This window comes from Urocampus carinirostris, chromosome 15 (assembly GCF_059441175.1).
Source record: "Urocampus carinirostris isolate Australia breed hairy pipefish chromosome 15, RoL_Ucar_1.0, whole genome shotgun sequence".
Classification (NCBI taxonomy): Eukaryota; Metazoa; Chordata; class Actinopteri; order Syngnathiformes; family Syngnathidae; genus Urocampus; species Urocampus carinirostris.
Window position 1 is genome coordinate 24,306,003 of NC_142363.1, and position 21,734 is coordinate 24,327,736.

Sequence of the window (21,734 nt, forward strand, 5' to 3'; positions counted from 1 at the left end):
CGTGTGGCCACCGGGTTAAAATGAGTTTGACATCCCACTATCTTTTTACACCTCTCCACTCATTCCTATCACCTACAAGAGCTCTAGCTTCCACTTCATTTAGCTTCCACTTCATTTAGACCTCATAACACCATCAATCCACGTCAATCGCGGCCTTCCTCTTGGCCTCCTTCCATTTACTTGCTTCATTCGCTCCTCATTCATTCTCTCTGTACCCAAACCATCCAAAGATTACCTATGTTACGAAATTATACAGTTCTTAAATCACGTCCGACGAGGATTCTAACTGATAATTACTATATAACATAAACGAAAAATAATCCTTGAATGCAATATCGTATGCCTAACAACAAATTAGATCACATTTAAGCAGGTAATAATATAAGACGCAGTGTCTATGATCATTATTTGCTCTAACACCAGTAGGGGGTGAACCGTTCCTGGAGGTACTGCAATACCAGGTCGATGCGTGGAGTGGACGGAGCAAGCCCCTATTCCATCTCCCAGTTCCAAAAATCAATTTAATATATGGTCCCCGGATAGGGGACGTATCAGATATTAAACTGATAAGAACAGATACTACACTTGATCTTAGCCAAAAGGCCGAGAAGCGATGCCCACAAAAGGTTTTGAGACACACTTTGTTACCTGACACGATCAGTTAAACCAATGGCCTTACCATAATGCAACGGGTTAACACCAAAATTGGATAAATACGCTTTAACCAAAAGCACTGTTACTCTGTTTCCATTCATTCAACACGAATCGAGGGTAAAATCATCAAACTGATATGCAACAGCGTAGCATTCCAGTCACGTGGCACAGTTCCGACCAATTGCAAAGCGGCAATAAATATATCCCATGCATTCATCTTCATAATCGTCATGATATTCGTTTTCTTCCAATAAAGCATTGCAAAGATAACCAAGTCATTGTAATGAGTTACAAATCCAAAGACAATAGCAGTTTTGTCGATAAACCAAAGTCGCCCGGACGAGTATGTATCGTTCGCGAACGTAACGGCTTTTATAGCCGGCTCCCCCTCAAGCAGGAGACGGCTGCCTTAAAAGCGCGTTATTACTCTCACATCGTTTCCTTTTGCTTCGATGTTTATAATTTGTGTTTTAAATTTAGATTTTTTTTGTGTGCCCCGTGTTTTAAACGATTCGTTGTTGCTTTACTTGGTTCCTTGCATGTATAAAAAAATTGAAGGCTATTAAATTAAATGAGGATATAACTTTAATATGATTAACGTTATTTAGTGCAAACTATGTAATTATTGGCTAGGCGTCTTCCGAACAGAAGACTACTAATTGCAAAAAAAAACCATTGTTGCAAAGTCTTAAGGATTGATAATCAGAATATATATCAGAACAACACTTAAAGCTTAAGTTTATTATAAATCTACTTTACATTTATTGCATGTATATGACATTGCTGTTTTTCATCTGCCATCAGTATGTCCCTGTATTTACTCATTCGGGCAGACGTTATTTCATACACCTGCAAAATGTGTAAGATACCCTTTTCCTACCACCTTATCCAAAGATAATATTATTGTACATTTAGACTTCAAAAATGACAATTTGGTTGTCACAATATGTTAACCCATTTTGTAACAATGACAATAAAGTTATATTCTATTCTAAATGTGTCGCAAAATTTTGTTTCGCCAAAATGTATTTACAAAAATAATAATAAACCCTCTTTTAAAACTTGTCAACATAGTTTTTTGGGGTTAAATCTTTGGATATAATCAACATTCGCAATATGCAAATAACATACCAAATACATAAAAGGCTCCCCCTTGTGTTGAGAAAAACATGTCATTATTATTTTTCTTTTATATTTTATTAATTTATTTTAACATTATTCTGTCTATTTCTGCAGCACTTTCTGTTCTCTTGTAACGTTGTCGTGTTTGACTGTTGAATGCCAATTTTGTAATGCAATGCTTTTTTTTTTATGGTAAGATAAACAGGGCAATATCTGCCGGACCAAAGTGGTACTACAACTTCACAGCAAGTCCAATGCATTTGTTTACATTGATTAACGTGCTTAGTGGCTCAAATTGCGCAACATGATGAATCGATGAGGTAATTAGATGTCAACGCTTTAAATAAATGATTTTATCGATTAGTTATTGCAGTCCTACAAAAACTCTCAAAACCAAACTCAATCTACTGTACTGACTAAAATTCAGAATCCTGTACAATCACAACAGCCTGTACAAATGCTGATACATGCAACAGATCTTTAGCTCTCCCATCCCTTGCGCACATGTCCAAGTGATAAAGAGAAGACCAGGTACTTCTTACTACTGCATAAAAGATGCATTATACTTAACCCTTGGATGCATGACCCAGCAGTACATACACTTTTCCATGAATGGTGGGAAAAAAATATATTAATGGCATGACTATGCCTGGAATAGAGATACTTTATTCATCCCCGTATGGAAATTCACACTTCCAGCAGTATCCTTGTGTTGAAAAATAATACAATAAAATATATAGAAAACAAAAATACCCAATATAACGTGTTGATATAGAGCAGGGGTGTCAAACTCATTTTAACTCGGGGGCCACACGATAGAACAAACATTCTGTCGGGGGCCGCACTAGTAGATTAAAGATAAAGAAAAAAGAGAGATAAAAAAATAAGAGAAAGAGGCAGGGAAAAGGAGAGTGCGGGGTATAATGAAAAAAAAGAGAGAGAGGGAGAGAGCGTGAGAAACAAAAGATAAAACGTTGTGAGAGAGGGGGAAAATAAAGGGAGAGGAAGAAAGAAATCCAAAGAGAAATAGAAAGACAGAAGGAGAGAAAAGAGAAAAGAAAGCACGAAGGGTATGATGAGAGAAAGAGAAATGAGAAAAGGAAAATAGGAAGTTGGAGTAAAAGAGGTTAAAAGACACAGAGAGAGAAAGAGACAAAGAGCAACAAAGGAAGAGAAAAAGAAAGACACAGAGAGTGAAAGAGACAGAGACAGAGTGGGAGTAAATGGGTGGAAAGGAAAAAGAGAGACAGAGTGGGAGAAAATGGGTGGAAAGGAAAAATAGAGAGAGAGCGAGAGAGAGCAAGAGAGAAATAAATACAAGTACAGTGTCCTTGTGAGAGGCACCTGGCTTTGGCAACATCAAGTTGACACATTTCAACCTGCAGCTTGTTTTTCTCTTGCACTTCTCTGAGTGTTGTCTCGCGGGCCGGATTAGTTCCCTTAGTGGGCCTGATCTGGCCCGCGGACCGCCTGTTTGACACCTGTGATATAGAGTATTTAAATAGTGCTATGGAAAATACACACTATAATAAAATAGGGTAATATGCAAATGTGGGTTTGGGGTTTTAATGTGGGCTTTTACTCCCCCGGGTGGAGTTAAAGAGTCTCATGGCAGTACAATATGAAAAGATTTTGAAGAATACCAACCCGTGGGGTCAATTTTGACCCAGCTTATGCATTCAAGGGTTAAATACTTGGAATCTTTCTAACAAGTAGAATAAGAGTATTTATACTCCTGATTGAATATCTTAGTGTGGCAGCATGTGACTAATTATCGGGTATATTTATCCTTTCAGGTTGAATACTGTGACATAACAGTCTGCCCGATAATCATGTACCCCTCCATAGTTGGTAAATAGTGTCGGCATGTATAATGTTTTTTTTTCCTTATGTTGTAGTAGCAATACATGGTCTCTCTATCACTTTGTCATGTGCGCAAGGAATGGAAGAGCTTAAGATCAGTTACATCACTCAGCTTGCGTACAGGCTGTTGTAATAGTAGGGGCTTTTTCAAATGAGCAAATCGTCATTGTTCTTCGATTAGTTTTCTTTGAGGAGGATTCGTGCGTGCAATGGATACTATCCCCCTTAGCGGAGCACAGCGCGTCTGTATCCTCGGAAAGGGGGACGGAATCCATCGAGCGTGCAGTTCTCCACAGAGAAAAATAAAAACGGATGCTCATCCCAAAAAAAAGGCAGCGAGAGAGTAGCCCGGCTAGGCCAAACTCCTACTAATGATTACGATTTTTGGGTCGGCCTTAAGATCTTACCTCTAGTCTAAAGTCACCTCTGAAACGCTTGTGACCGTCTGACTCGCAATAAAAAAATAAGCCGCATCGTATGCTAAGCCGGAGTGTTTAAAATGTAGAAAAAAAGTAGCGTCTTGTCTTTTACCTATTGGAGACCTTCTTCTTAGCACCCCCGACATCCTGCTTCCTTCCCAGCACGCCCTCAAAAAGCACCACCTGCGCCAGCAGCATCTCCTCAGCCGCCGAAACGGACGCCTCCAGTTCCAGGGAGCCGCTCCCTCGAATTTCAGATTTCACCGGCGCCGTCGTCACCGAGGGAACGCCCGAACTCGGTTCCGCTGCTCCCGACTGGACCCAAACAAATTGAAATCTCAGACATACAGTAAGACCTCGGTTATCGCGTTTAATGGGGACCAAAACCATCCGCAATAAGTGAAAATCCACGAAGTTGCGGCGCAACATAAAAAAAAAAAATTCTTTTTTTTAGACCCGGTTAATGGGGACCAAAACCACCCGCCAAAACGGATAATCTGCGAAGTAGCGACGCCCCTTCAAAAAAAAAAAAAAAAATTAAAAAATCTCATCTCATCTCATTATCTGCACCGCTTATCGTTATTATTCGCCAGCGAGCCCCTAACCCGCGGCGCGGGTACTTTCGGGCTCGATAGGCACGACACCGCGACGGCCTGTCGGAAGTGCAGCAGAATGCACGTTCACGCCAGGGGGGGAGGATTTGTACGGGAGTCGGATTTGGGCACAACACCGGCGCGCGGTTTTGGTGCGGCTTCCGCTTCACCGCCGTAATGCATAATAGTCTCTGAGATCCCGTCAGCAAACACGAGCTTTAACGTGCGCCACGAGCACCATGCTCTCAACTTACTCTGGCCGTACTGATGTACTGGTAGCCCACGGCTGCCACTGCTGGGTCCACGCGGCTTCCGCTTCACCGCCCCCTAACCCCCACAGGTCCCCCCTACCCCTTTCCCGCCCATCGAGGGCCGTGTAGAGCCATCGCGGCCCGAGCGGGAGACGTGACGTTGGTGACTTTTTCATCCGCGTTAACAAACGCATTTTGTAGAATACGATTGCGCTTTATTGTTTAAATAAACGCATTATATAGACCACGATTGCCCAATTATTTTAATTAGCTCGCTTTATGGTTTCAATAAGCGTAATATATATAATACTATCGCTTTTGTCGGAAGCGCAGCAGTATGCGCGTTCACTCGAGGGGGGGGAGGATTCTGTACTGGAGTCGGATTTGGGCACAACACCGGGAAACGAGAACAGCCGAGGGGGATTCCCGCAAAAAGTAGCGACGCCCCTTCAAAAAATAAATAAATAAATAAAATAAAATAATTACCATTACAGACCGCCAAGCTCTGAATCCGCGAACGTCGAACCGCGAAGTAGCGAGGTCCCACTGTATTTCAAGTGCAGTAGACCTTGTCCCAGCCTTATGTCATTTCCACTTTACAGTTTGGAATGATAAAAATACTTTATTTTGACCCCTTTTTAGTGCATTTCCCCCACTCGGTAATCCCTTTCTGTATCGCGGTTTACGTTACACAATTAACTACTTCGCAGATTTTCATTATGAAATTGGTTCTGCATTTGGATTGGCTTAACAGTAGCCCCACTGCTTTTCTGCCTGTGTGCCAATAACATTGCAGTTTAAGTTGTAGATGTGCATAAAACAGCTTGAAGAACCGACATTTAGTATGTGTAAATATTTTTCCATTTTGAGTTATTCTAAAGGCCATCATGTCAGCAAAACGGTCTGCACCGACAAAAGCCCCGACAGCCAGGCCCAAAAGGAAGAGATGCCTTATATCACCAACAAAAGTGGACTTGTCCACATGCTAGAGGACAGTAAAAGCATTTCCATGCCATGTTTTTGTTTTCCGATAAACTCCACATGATGGGGGCAAAATATGAGTAAAAAAGAGGATAATGTCCTGAAACAATAGTGCAATATAGCAGCAAGAATATTTTTAGAATTATAATTTGACAGTACGTGTTATTTATAAAAAGCTTTAAAAAGTACAGTACTTTGTTAAACAAATGCATTAGCCTGTAAATAGGGTTTGTTCTTTGGTCTCAATGTATAACAAAATAGTTAAATAAAGGTTTCTACTTTGCAGGTTTGACTATCGCAGGACCTTTAAGGACTGCAACCCCGCAAAAAACGAGGGATTACTGTTTAAGACATTAACAACAAGTACATTTCCGTGGGACCAAAAATATGTTGGAACATTTAAGCTTACACATACTAACCAGGGTTTCTTCCTCTACTGTGAAGAGTTGAGACGACTCGGCAAAGCCTGTATCATCCATCCTGCTTAGAAGATAACACCCAAAAATTATAAGTACTTCGTTCTCCTTTGTGTGCATGCGTTACATTATGACAGAATGTATTGGGACAATGTGAAAATGTATATCGCCAATCAAAATAGATGTTTTTTTCCCATCTAATTACCATATTTTCACTACTATAAGGCTCACCCCCATAAAGTTTTTTGTCCTTTATTTTCCATACATAAGGTGCACCAGACTATAAGGCGCTACAGTGGAAACGTCAACAAAACAGTCAAATAGTTCAGTCAAACTAATTAAACCCTCAACATACCGACTGCTCGCAAAGAAGCAAATACGTGTCTTCGACATGTACGGATACGGTGTCTGTACGATGTCACCAATCACTCAAATGCGTCATTCCACATATCATTAGAAAGGTTAAAGTCTTGGGATTCAAGAAATGCCAACCATTTCTTTGTTGCTATTTCCTTTTTGCTGGCACCTGTGTGGACAGCAAAGTAAGAATTTAATTGTGTAGGGAAACGTGGTTCTTTACAGTGCGTAAGTCAATAAACACTTTGAATTGAATTGAATTTAAAAATAGACTCATCACAGAAACATCAAGATCAGTCTGAAACAAGATACAGGGAAAATATAAAGCCGGGGTAGTTCACGAAAGTCGTCTTGCAGCCATCACGTTCAATAATACTACGCAACCATGGTCTTCTTACATCCGTGAGTGTAGTAAATCAAACCGTGTAAATTATTCACACGCTCCAAAACACACAATAATGCCGACAAATAAAATAAAAAATCCGCCAAGAATCATCTGCATCGATGGACATTGCTTGTTGCTAGCTGTCTGTTTAGCCCCATTATTCCTGTTTACAAATAGACTAGTAAAAAAATGTTTTCTCCATGCCGTAGACTCTACAGCGTAGAGCAACCTAAAAACATGTGAATCTCAACTTCTTCAGCTAATTGCAGGCTTTGTTTCGACCCGCTTTAGCCTATGCGAGCCTGTAAATGCCAAAAAAGGGACCCACCTCCTTTACCTCCAAATAACTTTGGCCAATAGTGACTGATTCAAATGATGATTGATACCTTGGTTAGGAGGGGGGGGGGGGATTTTTTAAGGGTTATTGTTCTGTCTTCTTTATTCATTATCCATTATCCGTTATTGGTCAGTTCATAATACGCTGCAAAGCCTAGGAGACTCTTACTCTCAGCCAAAAGGCCAAGCTAAGGTCCTAGCCTTAACGCCTTGCTGCAATCATTGCGAATGCACCGTTCCCGGAGGTACTGCAATACCGGGCCGATGCGTGGAGTGGACAGAGTAAGCTCTTATTCCATCTCCGGATTGCAAAAATCAATGATCATAATCATTGCGAATGCACCGTGTGATCGGTTCTTAGTGCACAATTCCAGAACCGGTGCATTTTGAGCCGGGACCGTTCCCAGAGGTACTGCAATACTGGGCTTGGTTAGGAAATGAAACAACGATAGACATTATAGATCCCAGCTTACAATGCGGACCACTTCGCCTACGGGGGAAAACCAAGTCAGCAGCTGCTTGCCTTAGTTGTGAGACCTTGCGCCTCAATTATGATTGATATACAGTATAAGGCTCACAGCATTGTAAGGCGTATGGTACGCTTTTGAAAAAAAAAGGCTTTTGGGTGCACCTTATAGTCGTGAAAATGCGGTAAATCGTATTAAGCCTAACACTGCCGCTATTTTAAAAAGACAGTGGACCCCTGGGATACGGTGACCCCGCCCTACAACAATTTTACTTTACAATGTGGAATAAGATCATTTTTGGGTTCCTCATGTCCTCCTCCTTATTCGAATATCAAAGTTTTGGACAGAATTAAGTGATTAAAAAACTATTTGATAACAATAAAAAAGTGTTTATCAAATACTTGACCTATGAACATAAATATATACAAATGTTTACTATATTTTGGCAAATACGTAATATACTATCCATCCATCCGTTTGTTATTTGCACCGTCAGTAGGGTCGCGGGGGTGCTGGAGCCCATCCCAGCTGTCCTTGGGCAGTGGGCAGGAGACACCCTGAACTGGTTGCCAGTTGCAGGGCACACACTCACTTGCTCATTCACACCTAGGGACAATTTGGACCGGCCAATTAACCTGACATGTATGTCTTCAGAATGTGGGAGGAACCTGGAATGCCCAAAGGAAACTCAAATTCCACACAGGAAGGTTCGATCTCATGACCTCAGAACAGTGCCGTGGACGTGTTAACCACTCATCCGGCATGCCGCCCTACGTAGGACACTTTATTTCGAAACGCAAAAAGATGAGGCAACATCAGAGATGAATGAAAGAACCTTATTGGATCAGGAGGACCTCATGCATGAAAATACGGTCTCAAGGCAGCCTTTGCTGGATTGTAGTGGTACTACAATTATGTGCCCTCTACATCACAACAAAGTTCAATGCACTCTTTTTTATAATGAATTAACGCCGAGTGATACATAAATTGCATGACACAATGAATTAATGATGAAAATTGTTAGCAATGTTTTTAGGAATCGATTTTATCGATTCGTTGTTGCAGCCCTCTTACTTACTTTAAATTATTTTGTTGTTTTTATCTGAGGTAGAGGAAGTTTAAGATTACATTAGATAATACCATTGGTTCTTCTACTCCATTATACAGCAGTTTCACTTTGTGATTACCCCCTCAGAAAAGATTAATGTCACATCCCGGGGATCTACTGCACGTTGATAAAATTATTAACATAAGAGTTCAATAGACTCCGAGTACCTGCGCTCTATCTCTCGCTGCAGCTGTTCCTGAAAAAAATGCTCCATTTCCTGCTGCCGCTTCCTTAGCTGCATCAACTCCAACTTTGAGCACAAAACAACTTTCAGTCAGTTTTCTGGGGGAGTTTTCGGGCCAGCACCCAGGATTGGCGCCACCTACGTTAGTGAGGCGCTCCAGGGCGGAGAAGCGCTCCTCCCAGGCGGCGGTGGACTTCTCAAAGGCCTCGTGCCGCTTGAGCAGCTTCTCCACGTCATCCACTGATTGGCCTAGTTCTCTGCTGCTCACGTACGGCTCCTGCGCCACTAGCCAGGCCTCCGCCACGGAGGCGTCCCGGGCGAACTGGCACACCTCTAGCACTGCAAACACATAGGGCATACTTCGTTTCTTTGCGAAATTTTGCGTCGACACGTGTTTTCTTCTGATTTCTTTTTTTGCCCCATATTTATCTTGAAGTGCCACGTCTAATTTCGTAAACCAGCGGTCTCCTTGGGGGGCGCTAGAGTTAGGGTCTGGATGAAATTGGGCCATAAAGCCTTTCCACTAGAAAAGGTCCAATAAAGCCATTCCACTGTTCTCAAAGAATTGTTCTACAGAAAATAATGAGATAAAGAATTAATAAAAACATCTATCTGTAGGATTAAAATACAGCAATAGATAACAACTAAATACGCGAGAAGAAAAATCTGATCATTAAACTTGGCTTGAAGACAGAAATTCAGCCAAAGTTACGTGCAAGGTGTATCCACTGTCGTAAGCTTCAGTTCAACAGCCGTGACGATCTCGTCCCACATCCCGGGAGCCCCTCGTTCTGCGTTTCAATTTCAGTACAATATTTCGCGATTACATTGCAAAAAATGATTAATCGAATCAGCTTATTTGTAGGGACATAGTCATTACCACGAATCAAACCAGGAAGTAGCTAGCCAATCACAATCCAGCATGTGACACAAGTCGAAGACTGGTGTCCTAAACAATGTTCACTATGTTGTTATCAATGACAATAAAGACGATTCTAATTCAATTCTTAGGTTGAAATACATCTTTGGAAAGTCCTTAGTTCCACAAGTACAACTGTTTCTAATTTTTGGGGTGAGATTATAATCAAAATAATTTACATGTTTCGGTGCATCCGACATTTAAGGAACAAGAAATTCAACTAAACGGTGTAATTTGGCTTTTAAAAAAAACCTTAATTTGATTGTTTGATTACAAATCCCACCGAATATTGTGTAGTTTGTGATCTAATTTGTTTCTGCCTCAAATGAACTGCACTCCGGCGTCTGGGATCTATCATCTCCAATCCTATGTTGCTGCGTGCAGGAGCTGGAAGAGCACCTTGTGATTCAGCTCTAGTTTATGTTATAGAACCGAAAAACTCCAAAATAACTTAAAAACTAAAATTAAAAAATGGGATATTTTGTAAAACCAATTAGTGTCACAAGAACCGGAAACAATTAGTTGGTATTGCTTCTGTCGACCTGAAAAAAATATAATGGAATTCCCGTTTTCAAACCGTGATTTGTTGTTTTTTTTTTTAATGTGGTCTCAAAAATCAGATTTAACGTTTTTTTTTTTTAAATATTTGCTGTCATGAGATTTAAAATAGATCCCTAAAAGTATTCTTTATAAATATATTTAATGGTTTTGTGAATAGCTAATTATATGTAAATCATACTTGTCAACCTCCACGGCTCCATGCCCTTACAAACTGTCGTATTTTCCTTTACAAAATACAAAATAATCTTACACCATATTTTTTATTAAACGTGTTTGTTTATGTAGTTTAACATGTGATATTGTACATGTGTTTCGTTATATCAAATATGTTGTTGATTAACATTTTGTTGTGAGATACTGAGTTGCTTGACATGAATGAGGTTTATTATAAAAAAAGTTCAAAAATTAAGTAGCTTGTACGTTCACTATATAAGGAAAAAATACCTGCAAATATAATTAAATAGAATAATACATTTTGTAATTCAAATTATGAATTCATTTTCTGCATTCAATTATTGTTGGTAATATACTGATTAAAGGGATAACCACAAACCTGTCTTTTTTCATTTTCTTAACTTCTTTATACAACAATAATGATTCGTAATATAATGCATCAAAGCAAGTGAGCCGTTTGAGAGCCGGCTCTCTTTAATGAGTTGAGCCGAAAAAGCCGGTTCTCTAAAAAGAGACGGACTTCCTTTCACAAACTACCACATGAAATCCGAGGCGGTAGACACATGCGTACAGTAGCATCAAACCGCTCGCTTCGTTTGCAACGAAAAAAACGATACGGAGATAGAGGCTACCGCGGCGAACTCGTTTGACTTGACTAATTTGCCGTTTCGTGACAGTCGGTACATACTGGATGGTACCCATCATTGACAAATATGTGTTTTTTCGTACAGATTTTCTTGTACGTCGTACACGTCTTAAAATGCATAATAAACATACTTTGTACGGCAAAAACGTACAGGTTGACAGGTATGTGTAAATGTATCAGTTATTCTATGTACAAACACAATCTCCAAAATGGACTATTTATCAGCCTCTTGAAAACAATATAAGGAATATCGGCAATCGTTTTTTCGTCATGAAAGTGACGATCCCATTTTTTTGTGCTCATAATCAGACTTCTGTGGTTTTTCCGATTTCAAGTTTTACTTACAAAGTCGTAGCCAGTCGCAGCGATCGTACCACTTGAACTTCATCTCCTGACGTTTCTCCTCCAGTTGCGTCATCTTCTCTTGGATCTTCACGCCCACAACAACACAACCTTAATTAGCGTTAGCGAAAGTCAGGTTTCAAAACAAAGAACGACAACCTCGGCCGAGTCACGGTGCTTGCTCGCCAGAAGTGCCGCGCCCAATTCGTTGCATTCCGTGAATTTTGCCCCTCGTGCGTCAATCTCTGAGCGGATGCCTCGGTGGTACTTTTGCAGAAGCTCTACAGATGATACGTCCCTGTTGGAGAAACGCAGTCGATAAAAATAAAGAGGAAACACGTTTTTCTTCTCCTGTTTTTATATGGCTTTACCGGGGCTTCTCCTGAGTGTCGATCTGCTGGATGATGCTCTCCATCCAGGCGGTGAGGTCTCGCACCATGGCGAAGAAGCGGAATTTCTGGGCTGTGTCCAGCAGTTGTTTGCGGCGCCCTTCGCAAGCGTCTAGTAGAGCTTTCCAGGCCTCCAGTGCCTCCTGTTCCTGGGCTTGGATGTCCTCGGCCCGATCGCCCGCGTACTGCGTTCGCAGCCTCCCTGCAGTCTCCTGCAGCTGTTGGACCTGCCAGAGGAACAGCTTATAAACAGACCATCTCCTGCAATGGCACTGCAACCCTTACTTTGTTTACTCAAGAAAAAAACAATTATCGTTTAAAGAGGAAAATTTCCATATCATCCATCCATTATCTGCACCGCTTATCCTCAGTAGGGTCGCGGGGGTGCGGGAGCCCATCCCAGCTTTCTTCGGGCAGCGGGCAGGGGACACCCTGAACTGGTTGCCAGCCAGTTGCAGGGCACACAGAGACAGTCAACTCATTTGCTCATCCACACCTAGGGACAATTTGGATGGGCCAATTAAACTGACATGTTTAGTGCCCGGAGGAACCCCATGCAAGCATGAGAACATGCAAACTCCACACAGGAAGGTTTGATCCCATGACCTGAGAACTGTGCCACACACGCGCTAACACTGCGCCAACGTGCTGCCCCTCAACCCATTTAGTTGGGAATCAATAAAAATGATTTATATTCAACAATAAGATCTTAAGGTCTTATATAAATCGTTATAAAATTTAGACTAGATTAAAAATCCTTTAACATTAACGAAATACCATCCACAACTTTTTGAAACAAAAACCAAGAACAATTCAAACATGCTTACTCTCTTTCCCAGGGAGGTGATGTCGCGTTCAAAGGCGGCGTGCATCCTGTGAAAGGACTCGGCTTTGCTGAAATCCTCACCGACATCTTCGGGAAGCTCCTTGTGCTTGTCGTGTATCTGGACCACCAGTTCCTTGCCGTCGTCAAAGTACCTTCACCGATTGGAAACGGCGCTCGTTTAGCGTTCCCCCAGCTTTTTCTGGTGTTGCTTTTAAGTCTTACTTGAGCAGCTCGTAGGATGCGTTGAGCAGTTGAGCACGCGTGTCGATGAGCTCCAGGAGGTCGGCCCAGCTCTCGTTGACGCCGTCCTTCCATTCGGCCAAGGTGATGGCCTCGCTGTGGCCAGCCTCGATCAGATCGTAGATGGTCTGGTTGACGGCGTCCACGCGCTCCTGACCCTGCATGCCCGTCTCGCGCGCAAACTCCCGGAACTTCTCCTTCAGGAGCTGTTGGGGACAGGACAACGTTAGTTTTTTTCCACTACCGAAACTGGGACTTAACCAGCGTTTACTCCCAAAAAAATATCCATTAGGGTGACTTTAACACCAGAAATGCTGTCTCTTTAAATTCAGGACAAGCAGTGAAACCTGTAGCATCAGACCGCTCTCTTTAATGAGTTGAGCCGAAAAAGCCGGTTGGCGCCACCTACGGTAGTGAGGCGCTCCAGGGCACAGGGAACAGGGACTCATTTAGCATTCATTTCCAAAAAGAGTAAAAGTTTACAAGAACATCTGAACTTCTGCTTTTTTAACTTCATCAAGAATTGTTGTTTTTCAAATCAAAGAAAAACGTTTTATACGACGTATTGTAGATATTTTTGGTTTTCTTTTTCCATGTTTTTTTTATTTATTTCGAACACAAAATTATTGTTTATGTCTGAAAAGGGTTCAAAAACATACTAGAACCTATGATCGTCTGGGTTTTTACCTTTAGCAATCTGTTGCGTTTCAAATACATTTCTTAGTAAATTCCTTTTTAATCTTATTTGTATTTTGTACTCTTTTCGCAATACATTTTATTATTCACTGTGTTAGTTGTATTATTTTCGATTATGGTATACTCTGTTTTATCTGCTTATATTTATGTAATTATTTTCTTTTATTTTTTCGGTGAGAACATAGTTTTAACAAGGCATTTTCTTTTATTTCACTATCTTTAGGTTATCTTAATGTTTAAAATAATTACTGGTATATGACTATTTATATGATGTATGATAACAATAATAATACATCTGTATAATTGATTATATTCTGTCAAAAAAACATTTCCTATTTCAAACACAATGCTTCCAGGACCGTTTTTATACATAATAAAAGCACAAGTAATAAAATGGAATACAAACATAAACACTTTTTTGCACTTGAAAATATCTTTATTTTTTTAATATTCATCGTATTCTTTTAGGTATACAGGTAAATTTATATAGTTCCTTAGTTTTATTACGCTGGCAACTGTGTGAACAGCAAAGTAAGAATATCATTGTGCAGGGAGTCGTGGTTATTTACTTTGCATATGACAATAAACAATTTGAATTAAATTGAATTTAAAAATAGACTCATCACGGAAACATCAAGATCAGTCTGAAACAAGATACTGGAAAAATATAAAGTTGGGGTAGCTCACCAAAGTCGTTTTGCAGCCATCACGTTCAATAATAATAAGCAACCATGATCCTCTTACATCCGTGACATACAATAATGCCAACAAATAAAAGAAATTTTGAATATGAATCTCTATTGAACTCAATGTATATCGTCGCTACAATTTCAGATCTTTCACAATTTTTAAGCTTTTTTATTTTATTTCATTGCAGCTTTCAAATTGTAGATATTTCATTGATACAAAAGATAAATAAATAAATAAATGAATTCTATTGTATATTTTCAACTTATACAAATTCAATGTGAATAAAAAAACGAACCTCTAAATATTGTATTTTAGTCTTTTTAAGCACCATTAGTTCAACAATTGTCTGCAAAAATAATGATAAATTAGTTAGCCAGTCTGAAGTTTTTTTACATTGTGTGTTAGCATGAAGCTAAAAGACAAAATCTTGCTTAAAGTTCAGGTGTGTTGTTTGAGGTGTCCTTAAAAAAATGAAGGTAGATTATTTTCTCTGGTGAAGTATGTTAACAACGCCCAACTGAGTTCCACGAGTCTTTATAATAGTTTCCCCCCGTGTCTGTCTGCTTTCATCTTACTTTTATCAACGCTGTTCCGGGACGCGCACCCATTCCTACTTAGGAAGTAGGAATGGGGGCGCGGTGGAGAATGATTTATTTCTCGCCCCTACATTGTTTTTTGTATGGCAAGAACATGGAAACTTCAAATACAGTCAAAAAAGACGAAAAAAAGAAGAGTTTATTCAATTAAGGAATCAACTGACCTAGGCTGGGATCATGATTTAAAGCCGGGAGATGGCAGCAGAGAGTAACGAGGTTTCAAATTCGGGACAGTTATTCTTTTGCGAGTTTGAAAGGGACCTCAAACTGGTTTTGTTCTTTAAAAGTTTAGTACCGTAACGTGGTCCAGGTCCTGGCCCATCTCCTGAGAAGACGCCACCACATCCCTCTCAGAGATCCACTGCTCAAGGTCTTCCACCTCTCGGGAGAGCAGGAAATGTTGGTGAGAGTGCTCCAGCTTCCTGAGCCGGTCGTCGGCCAGCTCGCTCAGCCCGGCGTACTGCTTGTCCACCTGACTCTGAACCACGAGGATCTTCTCTCTGTGCCAACATCAAATACACTTAACGTTTGGTCTTTTTCCAAGCTGAGTTAAAAGCGTCAGACCCGTCGGGATGATCCTCGCTGAACAATCCCTGCGCTTGCTCCGACAGACTCCGGATGGAGTCTGCGTAATCGTCCACGGCCTGCTTGACGATGTTGTGACGTATCAAACTCAGCAGGGTGCTCTGTTCATCCTGCAGAGGAAGAGAAAAGGCCGCAATACTTTTGAGAGAAAATATGATGACATTCATGTCACTATTTTTCCATCTCGTGTGGTTAGATTAAATCAAGGTTGACTAAACTACTGACCAGGGCCCATTCGCGACCTGCCGACCGGAAAGGCCTATTGAGATTTTTTGCAGTCGATAACCATATTTGGGTTAAAGATACGTATTAGCTATTTCTATCTTTTTACACTGAAAATGGCGTGTTTTCTATATTTATGATGTTCTATATTTCTAATACAGTGATCCTGCCAGTTACATTCCGCAAACAACTTGTGATTGCTTAAATCCGTCAAGTAGATACCTTTATATTTTTTTACAATTACCAAACCTTTTTCGTTTAACAAATAAAAGTACTGTGTACTGTACCAGTACATGTTTATTTATTCATTGATTCATTCATTCATTATCTGCACCGCTTATCCTTAGTAGGGTTGCGGGGGTGCTGGAGCCCATCCCAGCTATCTTGGGGCAGTGGGCAGGGGACACCCTCAACTGGTTGCCATCCAGTCGCAGGGCACACAGAGACAGACAACTCACTCGCTCATTAACACCTAGGGACAATTTGGACCCGCCAATTAACCTGACATGCATGGTTTTGGAATGTGGGAGAAAACCGGAGTGCCCGGAGGAAACCCAAGCAAGCACGGGGAGAACAAGCAAACTCCGCACAGCAAGGTTCGATCTCATGACCTCAGAACTGTGCCGCACATGTGCTAACCACTGCGCTGCCGTGTTGCCCATGTTTATTTATTTTTACTAATACAGAAACTCTTAAAGGATTGTTAAGCCCATCAGAATAAAGAACAGAATGTAAATCCATGAAGGTGAAAAGGTGGACCGCATTATAGCTAGGGATTACTGTATAATTTTTGATTTTATTGTTTTTTCTATTAAAAAAACAAATGTTCATTTAGAGTATCAATACTTTGATTTGAATATGTTTTCTATATTTGTAAATATGTTATGCCTTATTCTTTTTTCCTATTGAAATATAAAAAAAATACTTATATGAGAATTTGCGAAATGACGGATCGGATCTTTTATTTTTATCCTGCAAAAGTAAGTATATCTCATTGGCAAAAAACAAAATATCTACCAGTATATTTTGTACAATTTTCTTTTAATGAAATATTTTAAAAAGTCAAGTGATGTTTATTTGTTTATTTGTGACACCCTTAATCACAAGGAGTCTCAAAGGGCTGCACGGACCACAGATCATTGCAAACCAAAGACTATTATTACACAATCCCCTGATTTAAATCCTACATGAGGGTAAGGAAAAACTCCCCCCAAAAAACTGTATGAGCAAAAAGGTATAATATTTTCTCATTTTACTAAAATCAGTAAAATAGTTAAGAATGAGGAAATGTATGTTATATCAGACATATTTTCCCATTTTAGAAAAAAGGTGAAAAAAAATAAAGTAAAATGAAAAAACTACTCAAAATATGTAATATTTCTGTGGACTTTTGGGTAGGAATAAAGTACTTGTACCTTGAAAGTGATGAATTACAAATAAAAAAACAAATGTAATACTGATCATTATTTAATATTCACAAAAAAATGAAAGTATGTATACAATTTAAACTAACCCTATAGAAAAGTTTTTGGGTTCTTGTTCATCGACAAAAAATAAAAATTTGTGCCCGGTAAATTAGATATCAAACAGACAAGGTGAGTTGTGTATACTTCAAATGTTTTTTTTGTTTTGAAGTTGAAAGTTTGATATTTTCTCTCAAGTATGTGTTAACAATGCCCATGTGAGTTCAAAAAGCCCTTAAGCTTATTTTCTATTGCGCCTATCTGCTTTCATCTTACTTTTATCAGTGCTGTTCAGGGCGGAACACCCTGGGTTCGGAGTGCGTCTAACAAATTCATGTAGTTGCACGCGCATCATGACTGACTTAAGACTTTAGGCCAGAAGATGGTGGCAGAGATTAAGAAAGGTTCATTTCCATACAGCTCATTTAAGTGGCTTGTCGACTTACTTTGGGCTTCTCCTCAGCGATCATGTAGAGCTCCTGTTCGCCGATCCACGCTTGGGCTTCGTCGGCATCGTTGTAGAATTGCTGTGCCCTTTGCGAGGCGTCCAGTCGCTCCTTGCGCCGCCTCATCTGATCCCGCAGCCGTGGCCACGCTTCCTCTAGCTCACGAATCTGCCCGGCCAACCGCCCGGCCTCAGGGCCTCCCCCATCGGCCTCATCCCCCGCTGCCGCCATCTTGCGTCCTCGCTCCAGCACCTCGTCCACGCGGGGCTGGTGACCCTCGATCTCCCTTTGCAGCGTCTGCGCCAGAAAGAGAAAAAAATGTATTTGATTTTTTGAATATTTTCCTGTTTCTTTATATCCACCCGGTGTTCACACTCAAGCACAAGATACCCTATTCCTCTTGAGCAGCATCTGCACAGTTTGCAGGTTGTTGCCGTGATCCTCTGACAGAGCAAGGGGCATCCTCTCTTCAATCCACAGCTGAAAAATCAGCAAGAAATTGAAACAAAAATTACTATTGGAGGTAAAATAACACAGTGCAGTGAAGCCTCCTTATACGAGCACCTCTACACACAAGAATTTCAAAAATCTTGCTCGATATTTAAAGGAAAATCCAGGTAATGAGTAGTACCCAAAGGGTACCACTACAGACCGCTAACCGATCATGACCGCCCCCTGCCATCAGCTCGGCCCAGTTTGCACATGCGCGTGCTGCCATAAGGCAGCTAATTTTGCGCCTTCAATTACATCTGTAGAGTATTTGTATTCCGCAGCAAGTTTGTTTCGATCGCATCTCTTTAATTGCATTTTATAGCATCTCCTTTTTGTGACTTTTTGAGACCTTTGTCATGGGTTCCAGAAAGGGAAACAGTAAGGTGTGTGAGAAAGAAAAAAAGGATGACGACAATTGAAATGAAGCAGAAGTTGTAGAAAAACATGAGTGCGGTAAGTGACCAAGTCAAGTCGTACAATCGGAGAGCAGTGAGTGCTGTTAACAAAGCCGAAGAAGTTGCAAACGAACAGCAAGAAGGGGACGGTGAGAGACTTAGTCAAGTAGTACAATCGAGAAGCAGCGAGTACTGATCACAAAGCCACGGAAAAATTGACGCAGCACATTACGGCAAAAATACATCAAACAGGCGAATGAACCACAGAAGATGGTGTCTACACAGGAGATTAGAGGGGTTCTGGCTAAGTGGGAGGAAGTTGCTGCTTTCGTTAAAAAATCCTGAAAATGGGGAACTGGTTGTGCTGCAGCTCTCAGCATGTCCAAAGTCCGGCCCGGGGGCCAGTTATGGCCCGTGATCAAATTCTTACTGGCCCTCTGTCATAAAAGTAATAATCCATGCACCGCCAGTAATGATGACTTCAATATAAAATACATTTGTCATGCTTGCTGACAACAAAAAGCATATTTGAAACAAATGCTGTGAAAAGGTGAAACAACTGGAAGCTGTTTTAACCACACAGTAGCACTTTTTTCACGAGACCTTGCTACAAAGGCGGAATGCGAGGTCACAACACTGATTGCCAGGCACTGCAAACCTTGATGAATTATTAAAGACTGTTTAAAGAATGCGGGGACTCACAGTAAGTGCTTACATATCATCAAAAGCCTTCACTCCTCCTTCAAGCGCAACCACCCCCTCAACGCCAATCCCGCCACACAGAAACCTTTGTTACAGCAACTAGAGTACCTCCATGGTAAGTGCTTATAATAAACTTGCATTTTACTATGTTTAATTTCTATTTGAAGGTGTTCTTAGTAATCAAGAAGATGTGTTTTATAGCTATCTAGAGTTGACTTTGATCCTTTTGCGAGGTCGGGAACGGGCCAATTAGGTTTCAATTATTTAACATCGGGGAAATTTGCTCCACGAGCAATTCGAGCTACGAGCATGATCTTGAAACAAATTAAGCTCGTAAGAAGAGGTACCACTGTAATAACAAATCCTTACCAGTTCATCAGCCAGGTCCCTGTAAAACTGATGGACAGCCTTGGCCGCCTCAAGTTTGCCCCTGCGTTGGGCCAACGGTGCCATAAGCTGCTGGAATTGGACCTGCAGGTTTTGCTGCTCCTCTTCCATGTTGGGTTGTCCAGGCTGCTGCTCTTCGTCATCCTTGTCACTCCCGTGTTTCCTCAATGTCTCTTGGAGTTCCGACAGCTCCCGGGCACGTTCTTGGACTTGGTTCTCCATCACCTGGTCGCCCCACAATCGAAAAAAATCAGCATGCCATTTTTTTCTCCTTTTGTGTTAAAATCAGAGAAGTCTGACTCCCACCTGGTGTTTCTTAAGTAATATGTTGGCGTTGGTTAAGTCCTTGACGTCCTCGCTACCGCCCCCGTCCTCGCCGGCCGAGCTCTGCAGCTTCTGCTGCAAATCGGCCAGCCACTTTTTGATGTCAGCTAGGCTCTGGTCGAAAAGCTCTGAGCGGTTGGCATCGAATAACAGCCGGGCCTTCTCCTGCGTGGTGGACTCCAACAGGTCCCAGAGCTCATGGAGGGCGGCCAAGCGTTCCTTCACCACTGGCTCCATCTCTGGTTTTGAAGCCACCAGCTCCTTGCCCTCCTGTGGAAAGAATAGGAGAAAAAGTGTAAACTTGCTAACCAGCTAGGATAACAGAACAACGTCTTGCTGCATAAACTGCAGGAACATTGTATAATGTCTTTAAATGTCATTAGTATTAAAGGGCTGGATAATATGGCCCAAAAATAAAATATTGATTTATTCCTAGCTACTGCAGCCTCCCCGTGTGGAGTTTGCATGTTCTCCCCATGCTTGGGTTTCCTCCGGGCACAGTGAATGGACCTTACCCAACAAACATTTTTAAAGAAGGATAAGAACCAAAAAAATAATTTAAAACTGTTAAACAAGAAAAACTCAATAGTAATTGTCTAATTTGCTTTAATGCACAAATAATTAAGCAATTCCACAATTCACATCAACTGACTTTTTAAAAGTAACCCAAGCTTAATCACCTTACTCCTTTTACTCCTAGATTGTTAGGAATCTGCAAAATAATATTTTAATGCCTTGCCACTCAAATTAAAATAAATTTGAGTTTCCAAATAGAGGAAAAAAAGAAATAGGTGAAGCTCTATTCTGGCTAACAAAACAACATGTTGCATCATACTTTCGGTGCTTGGCAGAGGTATTATTTAAAGTGTTAAAGGGCAAAGTATTTATTTTATGTTGAACTAATAATCCAGAAAAAAAATGAAAAACACAATTAACCATAATTATTTGGTGCTTTCACCTTTACATATGGCTATATTTCTGATCTAAATAATCTATAATCTGATCTAAATTTTCTAGTCTACCTGATCCACTTTGTCCAGCCACTCCTTGTTGGAGGCCAACTCGGCCATGAAGGCCTGGTGCTTAAGCCACTTGCTGTGCAGGTTCCTGGCCTCATCATAAGACGTGTCCTGAGCGGTCAGCATCTTCTCATTGATCCACACAGTAAGCTAAAAGTATACATAACATGGTCAGTGGACGCTAAACACTACGCCGCCAAAGCAATAAGACAATCTGTGCTCACATCTTGAGTGTTCTGCAAAAAGTGTTGCAGGTCTCTGTTGTCTTGCAACTTTTCTGACACCTCCTGGGCTCTTGCTTTGTTTTTGTTTTGCCTAAGAGTCAAAGAGGAAAAACAGTATATTCAGAGTTTGACGTCCATCGGTGTGTACACTCTTATACGTGAATCGATATCCATTAGCACTGAAACTTGCCTACTCAGATGTATTGTGGGACTTATTAGGGGGTAAAGCATCCTGTGTAGCTCTGCGAGCTCCACTGATC

The 21,734-nt window shown here is 40.9% G+C and overlaps 1 protein-coding gene, 1 non-coding gene and 1 pseudogene across 9 annotated transcripts in view; all 3 read right to left on the reverse strand.

Moving 5' to 3' along the window:
• The window catches only part of sptb (spectrin, beta, erythrocytic), a 65,249-nt gene that overhangs the window by 5,393 nt on the left and 38,122 nt on the right, over nt 1-21,734 (reverse strand). For 5 of the 8 annotated variants that reach the window (XM_088354977.1, XM_088354978.1, XM_088354976.1 and 2 more), the window contains 17 exons: nt 21,475-21,565; nt 21,254-21,400; nt 20,214-20,501; nt 19,890-20,132; nt 18,322-18,411; nt 17,932-18,228; nt 15,780-15,910; nt 15,511-15,715; nt 13,216-13,439; nt 12,995-13,145; nt 12,150-12,394; nt 11,938-12,076; nt 11,782-11,866; nt 9,279-9,475; nt 9,120-9,202; nt 6,303-6,366; nt 4,171-4,373 (listed from right to left, as the gene is read on the reverse strand). In XM_088354977.1, coding sequence (XP_088211103.1) covers nt 4,171-4,373; nt 6,303-6,366; nt 9,120-9,202; nt 9,279-9,475; nt 11,782-11,866; nt 11,938-12,076; nt 12,150-12,394; nt 12,995-13,145; nt 13,216-13,439; nt 15,511-15,715; nt 15,780-15,910; nt 17,932-18,228; nt 18,322-18,411; nt 19,890-20,132; nt 20,214-20,501; nt 21,254-21,400; nt 21,475-21,565 — 2,883 coding nt within the window. The remainder of the gene's footprint in view (nt 1-4,170; nt 4,374-6,302; nt 6,367-9,119; nt 9,203-9,278; nt 9,476-11,781; nt 11,867-11,937; nt 12,077-12,149; nt 12,395-12,994; nt 13,146-13,215; nt 13,440-15,510; nt 15,716-15,779; nt 15,911-17,931; nt 18,229-18,321; nt 18,412-19,889; nt 20,133-20,213; nt 20,502-21,253; nt 21,401-21,474; nt 21,566-21,734) is intronic. The other 3 variants (XM_088354979.1, XM_088354975.1, XM_088354973.1) reach the window with 1 other exon arrangement.
• Nucleotides 425-615, reverse strand: LOC148351933 (U2 spliceosomal RNA). The gene has a single exon (XR_015852983.1). It is a non-coding gene; the product is annotated as a U2 spliceosomal RNA (small nuclear RNA).
• LOC148351934 (U2 spliceosomal RNA) lies at nt 7,601-7,758 on the reverse strand (annotated as a pseudogene).